The sequence below is a fragment of the Strigops habroptila genome, chromosome 14, assembly GCF_004027225.2.
Source record: "Strigops habroptila isolate Jane chromosome 14, bStrHab1.2.pri, whole genome shotgun sequence".
NCBI classification, from domain to species: Eukaryota; Metazoa; Chordata; class Aves; order Psittaciformes; family Psittacidae; genus Strigops; species Strigops habroptila.
This window is the reverse complement of record NC_044290.2, coordinates 5668616-5675191: the sequence shown is the minus strand read 5'-3', so window position 1 is coordinate 5675191 and position 6576 is coordinate 5668616. Positions and strand designations below refer to the sequence as shown.

General features: G+C 52.3%; 1 protein-coding gene across 1 annotated transcript; it reads left to right on the top strand.

Moving 5' to 3' along the window:
- Positions 1-301: 301 nt before the first annotated feature.
- Positions 302-4671, top strand: LOC115616648 (cytochrome P450 2C5-like). The gene is made up of 9 exons (XM_030506164.1): positions 302-562; positions 1058-1220; positions 1577-1726; positions 2476-2636; positions 2776-2952; positions 3049-3190; positions 3407-3594; positions 3908-4049; positions 4125-4671. Exons 1-9 carry the CDS (start codon positions 386-388, stop codon positions 4316-4318), a joined length of 1494 nt encoding a protein of 497 aa, XP_030362024.1. The 5' UTR covers positions 302-385; the 3' UTR covers positions 4319-4671.
- The last annotated feature ends 1905 nt before the right edge of the window (positions 4672-6576 follow it).

Here is a 6576-nt window from a genome sequence, read left to right as displayed (position 1 = left end):
GCCAGGATGGTGATAACTTCTACCAAGGGAGCTCTAAACAAGAAATGACTCAGCGAGGTGGGGAGGGGAGAGCTGCTATCTCCTCCAGGGGGGTTTTGCAATGCTTCCAATGCTTCATGTCAGCTCTTTGAGACCTGTGTTACAACATGCTGGGGCCAGGTATGTGCTTTGCTGGGACAAACCAGTGCTTCCGTGTCACTGACCGCCCGGAGAGTGGTGGGGGGACACACAGGAGACAGCCCCAGGGATGTGGGAGGGATGTGCCTATATAGAGCACAAGGAAGGGCAGAGGCAGCAGGTCTTGGCTCCTCACAGCTCAGTTGTGATTTTCTCCCTGGAGGGGGAGTTTCTGGATTGCTTTTGCTGATCAGCAGCACAGTTGAGGATGGATGCTGGATCAGCTGGGGTGCTCCTTACCCTCCTCCTCTTCTCCATCCTGTGGTTCCTGCTCTGGAGAAGTGATAAGAAGAGACGCTCTCTGCCTCCTGGACCAGCCCCATGGCCCATTCTGGGCAACCTGTGGCAAAAGGATGTCCTGCCCCTCTACAAGACCTATGAGAAGGTAAGAGGGGAGCTGGCTGTGCTGGATCTGCTCCCAGCCCTTGCAGGAGAGAAAAAGTGACTGTCCCATATCAAAATAAAAGGGCAATCATGCAGTTCACTCTTTCCTTACCTTTCTTTTCTCTTTTTCCCTCCCTTTTTTCTGCTTTGCCAGAATTCCCTAAATCCCTGCTACTGAGGGTGTAATCAATGCTATTATTGAAGTCTTCCTCCTCCTGTAAGGGATCGATCCATGGCAGTGACACCAACCCCTCTTTGGGCTGCAGCACTGCTGCCATCCAGAGTTGCTTCCTGGAGATGATGCTTCGAATCCCAAAAGCATCATTGGGATCAGAAACCCCCAGAGACAGGGCTGGGATGGGAGCAGGGCAAAGATGTGCTTCCCCTCCCTATTCATTCAGTCACTACTGTTGTGGTCACAAGATCTACTTTGCAACTACACGAATGGCTGGGGTGTGGGACACTCCTTCACCACAGCTCTCCTGTCCTCCCCCAGCTCAGCAGCATCTACGGCCCCATCTTCACCGTCTGGCTGGGGATGAAGCCAGTGGTGGTGCTCTGCGGGTACAAGGTGGTGAAGGATGCTCTGCTGGGCCACTCCGAGGAGTTTGGGGGGAGACCTACGATACCCATACTGCTGCAGCTATCCAAAGACTATGGTAGGTGTCTGGATTTCTCCTAGACACTATTGACCTCTGGGTGAGCAGAAAGTCCCTGACTACAGCTGCTGTTGCTCGAGTCTAGTGAAGGACTCAATATCCAAGACCTCAAACACTTATTTCCCTCTCTGCAAGTCCCTTCAACTCTTAAGCCTCTTGTCTAAGAACAGAATTAATTCCAGTGTTGTTCTGAGTTTCTGTAGAGATCCTCAGCCTTCCAAGGGCACTGCACACACCAAGGGTCATTCCCTGGCTTATTGCCCTATTGCTCCTCAGCTGCACCCAGAACAAGGTCCCCCGTTCCTGGGGAGGAGCAGTGGGGCAGGCGGTGAGTGGTCTCCACTGCCTCCCTCCAGGTTTTGTGTCCAACAATGAGAAGAAGTGGCGGGAGCTGCGGAGGTTCACGCTCAGCACCCTGCGGGACTTTGGGATGGGGAAGAGCTCCATGTCACAGCGAGTGCAGCAGGAGGCCCAGCACCTGGTGGAACTGCTGGAAAAACACAAAGGTGATGTGGGTCCTGTCTACCCACCCCACACAACAGCCTCACGGGACACGTGTGGTCCCCAGAGCTGTTTGCAATGGCTGGTGCGGATGACCCATGTAGAGAAAGGGCTTAGCACTAGTCCCATCCCTCCCAGAGAGCTGCAGGGATGTGGTATGGTCATGGCTTAAAGGCCAGGGTGGGAGATGCTGCTCCTGAACCGGTGCAGGGGGTGGCAACCACTGAGGGACATTGCATGCCAAAAGAACAGAAATAGGAAACCAAACTGTGTGGCATTGAGAATGCACAAAAAAGATACTGCCCTGGCAATGTGGGGGTTATTAGAGTGATGTCCTCCAACAACACTGAGCTGCTGCCAGCTCTACCACCTCTTTTGGGGCTTCCTGAATGTAAGAGGAGATGGAAGCTCAGCCATGCGTGGGCTCCTCTGCCTCTGAAAGGTGGTGCTGGCAAGGGGAGGGTTGCTACAGGGAGGTGTTCTGCAGCCCCCCAGATCCCCAGGGCTTGGCAGCAGGAGCACAAAGTCCCTGGAGATGCCTCTGTCTTCCTCAGTCCCAATCACTGGGGAGGGGTTTAGGAGGAGGGAGGTAGATGTAGGAGCCCACAGCTCAGGAGGGCTCTTTGGTTTGGCTGTTAGACCCAGCAGATTCAACCAGGGCTCAGAGTTCAGGGGACAGGGGCTCAGCGGGGGAGGAAGCACATAAATAACTATTGACTTTTGGATGCCTTTATTGCCTCTTCTGTGGCTGCAGGAAATGCCTTTGAGCCAATAATGATGTTCAGACATGCATTTGCCAATGTGATCTGCTCTGTTGTCTTTGGGAGCCGCTACAGCTACAATGACTCGGCCTTTCTGGAGCTACTGAGTGTGATCGGGAATTACATTGCCTTCTTCCTCTCCCCCATCGCCATGGTAAGCATCATTGCTGTGCTCAGCACCCTCATGTCCAACATGCTCAGGTGGTTGAGGGATGGTCCTTGGCTTTGGCTCACTCCTTGGCTTTGATGGGACAGCATGGCTTTGAGCTCTCCTGTGCTTTCTCCATCTGCAGGTCTACAACACCTTCCCCAACATCATGCACCACCTCCCGGGGCCACATCGGAAAGTCCTGGCTGAGTGCAAGAAGCTGATAGACTATATCCAAGAAAGGGTTGAGCTTCACAAGCTGACACTGGATCCTAGCTGCCCCCGGGACTACATCGACTGTTTCCTTATGAAAGCAGAAAAGGTAGAGGTGGTGCAAAGGGTGAGGGCTGCCCCCCAGACCTGGCTGCAGCCTGGCAAATCACCCAGGTGATACTGAATCCCCACCACATCCTTGCAGGAGAAGAGCAGCCCAGAGAACATGTACAGCAACAAAGACTTGGTCATGTCAGTATTCAACCTCTTTGGTGCTGGGACAGTGACTACGAGCAACACCCTGGTCTTCTTCCTCTTGGCCCTGGCAAAGCACCCCCATATTCAAGGTACTGTGCTCCCTGTGCTGAGGAGGTCATAGTGCAGCCTACAGGAGATGCTTTGAACCTGCCTGATCTGGGGACCCTATTTCTGGTCTCTATGAGGGGTTATGCTTGCTCCCTCTCTGCTAGATCATCTTTAGCTCTAGAATAGGTGCCCATGGAGGCCAATAAAAGATGATGGGGGGGTTTCACACAGCAGCTCCATGCATGCCTTTTCCCCAGCCAAGGTCCAAGAGGAGATCGATACGGTGGTGGGTGCTGGCCATGCTCCCAGCATAGAGGACAAGCTGAGGATGCCGTACACCAACGCGGTGATCCATGAGCTGCAGCGCTTCCAGAAGAGCCGCATTGAGAACTTCCCACGGATGACAACACAGGATGTCCTGTTCAGGGGCTATACCATCCCTAAGGTAGATGTTGTGGCTCTGGAGTCTCTGTGTCCTCAAGGGGATGGGTGGTAGGGGGGTTTGAATGAGGTTTGCTTTGCCCCTGGACTGTTTGCTCACTCCTGAAGGTCCCGTGTCTTTCCCAACCCTCCCTGGGCCGAGATGGTGACAACCTTTTAGCACATGAGTAGAAGGAGGGGAATGCTGCTGCCAGTTCGGCCCACACACCCATGTTGGGGTGTACATCCCCTGTCACCCCAGATGCTCCTCATTGCTAATCCACCACAGCAGAGCCCTACGTCATGGCACTGATGTCTCTCCCATCCCTCTCCCGCAGGGCACAGCTGTTATTCCTGTATTTAATTCTGTACATATGGATCCAACCCAGTGGGAGAACCCCAAAGAACTTGACCCAGGCCACTTCTTGGATGAGAAGGGCGAGTTCAGGAAGCGTGAAGCTTTCATGGCTTTCTCAGCAGGTCAGTGCCCTTTTCTCCCCAAAGGCTGGATGAAGCCACCAGCCTGGTGCTCACCCTCCCCTTTCTGTGCCCCAGGGAAGCGCATGTGCCCGGGAGAGGCTCTGGCCCGCATGGAGCTCTTCCTTTTCCTCACCACGCTGCTGCAGAGCTTCACCTTCCAGCTCGCCATTGAGTATGCGGAGATGGATTTGTTTTCCCTGTGGCTCGAGATAGAGAGAAGGGCAATACCAGGCAGGCTCTTTGCTATTCGGCGCCTGGTGTCCTCTTAAGCAGAGAGAAAGGATCTTCCAGATGCCTTCACTTCTGATATCAGAGCAAGCTGTGCAATCCTGAATGTTATGAGCAGAAGGGTTGCTCTGAGCTTTGAGCTTTCTCCTCAGAGAACTCCTCAGCATCTCTGCCAACAGCTCCATGGGCAACCTGCTCCCAATCCTTGCCCTCCGCATCCCAGTAACACAAGGAACACAAGCACTGGTTTTCCTCCCCTCATACCTATCAGCTCTGACTGAGCTGCAGCTCCTGTGGCAGAGCTGCCTGTAGCTCCAGGGCTGGAGCTGGGCACTCCTCATTGTGGTGAGAGGTTCAGAGTGCTTCTGCAATAAAAACAACCATCATAACAGGATGCTGGTGTTTATAAGGACACTTGTGGTGCCTCTTGGTGTAGGGGCAGTGATGCTTGGTCCTCTCTGTCCTTCACAGATGGTATATGAGCCACAACTACTATGGTGACAAGCATCTGATGCTTCTGATTCCCTGCTTTGCTCCCTCTGTGTACCCTCCAGCATTACGCAAGGTCTGCAACACTGCAAACCTCACTTACCTCCATCCCCACTTCCCACTGCACAGGATGAAACCCTTGTGAACAACCTTTAAGCCACCAAAATGTTAATAAACAATGTGTGTGGGGAAATGTGCTATAGGAGAGGGGTGCTGTGCCTGGGAAGCAGGAATTATTTTGCCACCAAAGTCACTGCTTCCTTCTTGGGGTGCTGAATGTGTTTTCTGTGTTTGCACTGATTTAACTAGCCCTGCAGGAAGAGGGATTTACTTGCTATCCCCCAGGCATGCTGCAGCTTTTATTCCAAACATTGGGATTTTAAAGAAAAGGGGATTTTTCTTTAAATACCTGTGCAAGGGAAAAATGACCCTTACACATGCCCACCCTGCCTGGCCTCAGCATTGGCCTTGGAAAACCACGATGTTTCCTGTTGCATCCAGCTCTTCCCAGTGCAAACCTCCCAGCTATTGGACTCTGACTCCATGTCTGTTCCCAGGGTTTCCTCATCTTTCCCAGGACAGATGGAGCTGGGCAAACATTCTGTTTGTTTTAGCTGCTTTGCCTCCACAGCTTTAATCTTTAAACGAATCTAACACATCTTAGGAATTTACGTGATGCTGGGGAGAGCTCCCCAAGCAGGCAGCACTGCCTACACTCAGGACAGGCAGAACCACCTGAGTTCTCCAGCAGCAGAATGATTCCAGCTGGAGAAGGAGCACAGGTTTCCAATAACAGGGCTGAGTTGCAGCTCAAAGTGCTGTAGCTCAGGAGAGTTATGTGGGAGAGCAGAACAGATAGGGAAAACTATTCAGCTTGCTGATGTGGCCATGCCCTCCTGTCAGTAGGTGAGATTGGGGGTGTTGGGGGCTTCTCTCACCATGGGACAGCAGTTTCTCCATGGGGTGTGCTGCCATCCTAAATGGACAAGTAAAGATTATTTCCTAGATACCACTGTGAGAGGAGCATCCCTGTGCCTCAGGAATGAAATGCATCTCTGGGAGGGGTTGTGGCCTCTGTAGAAGGGATCTCTAAGGTTTGATTGAATTAAGTAAGCAAGCACATAGAGGCAGCCTATGGCTGGGCTTAGAACTGGTGAAAAGTAGTAGGATTTGCTGTAAGTAGCTCTTTGTGGCAGGAAAACAACCCTGCAGTGGAGAAGAATGGCTGAGGTTGAAATTCTGCTTTCCTCTGCTCGCTCTGCCAAAGAGTCACATTAAAATCCCACATGGGGATGTGCACAGGATGACAGCTTGTGTGCCTGAGCCCAGAAGGCTGCCAGCTTCATATGGCATGTTTATTTTGCATGCATCAGACTTTAAACCACTGCACCAGAGCCCTGAAGTCTCTGCAGGGCAGGGAGCATCATGTTCCCATCCAGTGCTGTCTTTTCCACTTCTGCCTGCAACAAGTGAAAGAGCCAAGTGGGCACAGTGAGGACCCCACTATGCACAGAGCAGGGCCCAGGTACATGACCCTCTCTGCAAGGGGGTATGAGCTTATTGCTGCCTGTTCTGCTGCCTTCCCTTCTGGCCTGTTCTGCAATGCTCTTTCTTATCAAAAGCTTTTTCTTCATTGTGTCCTAGTAAATCCTCCTCCCTTCTCCCAGATGGTGGCTCGACGATCTTTTACTCTTATTCCACATGCTTTTTCGGCTCATTAGATGACTAAATGAGGTATGCTTTGGCTTTGTTTGCTTGTGGCTTTTTGAGCGGGGTTTTGTTTTCAATATGCGAAAACTTGGGACTCGGG

Coding starts and splice junctions, on each gene's coding strand:
- LOC115616648 (XM_030506164.1), top strand. CDS start 386: ATGGATGCTGGATCAGCTGGGGTGCTCCTTACCCTCCTCCTCTTCTCC. Junction 2,637..2,775: donor TCCTCTCCCCCATCGCCATG/GTAAGCATCATT, acceptor CTCCATCTGCAG/GTCTACAACACCTTCCCCAA. Junction 3,595..3,907: donor GGGGCTATACCATCCCTAAG/GTAGATGTTGTG, acceptor CCTCTCCCGCAG/GGCACAGCTGTTATTCCTGT.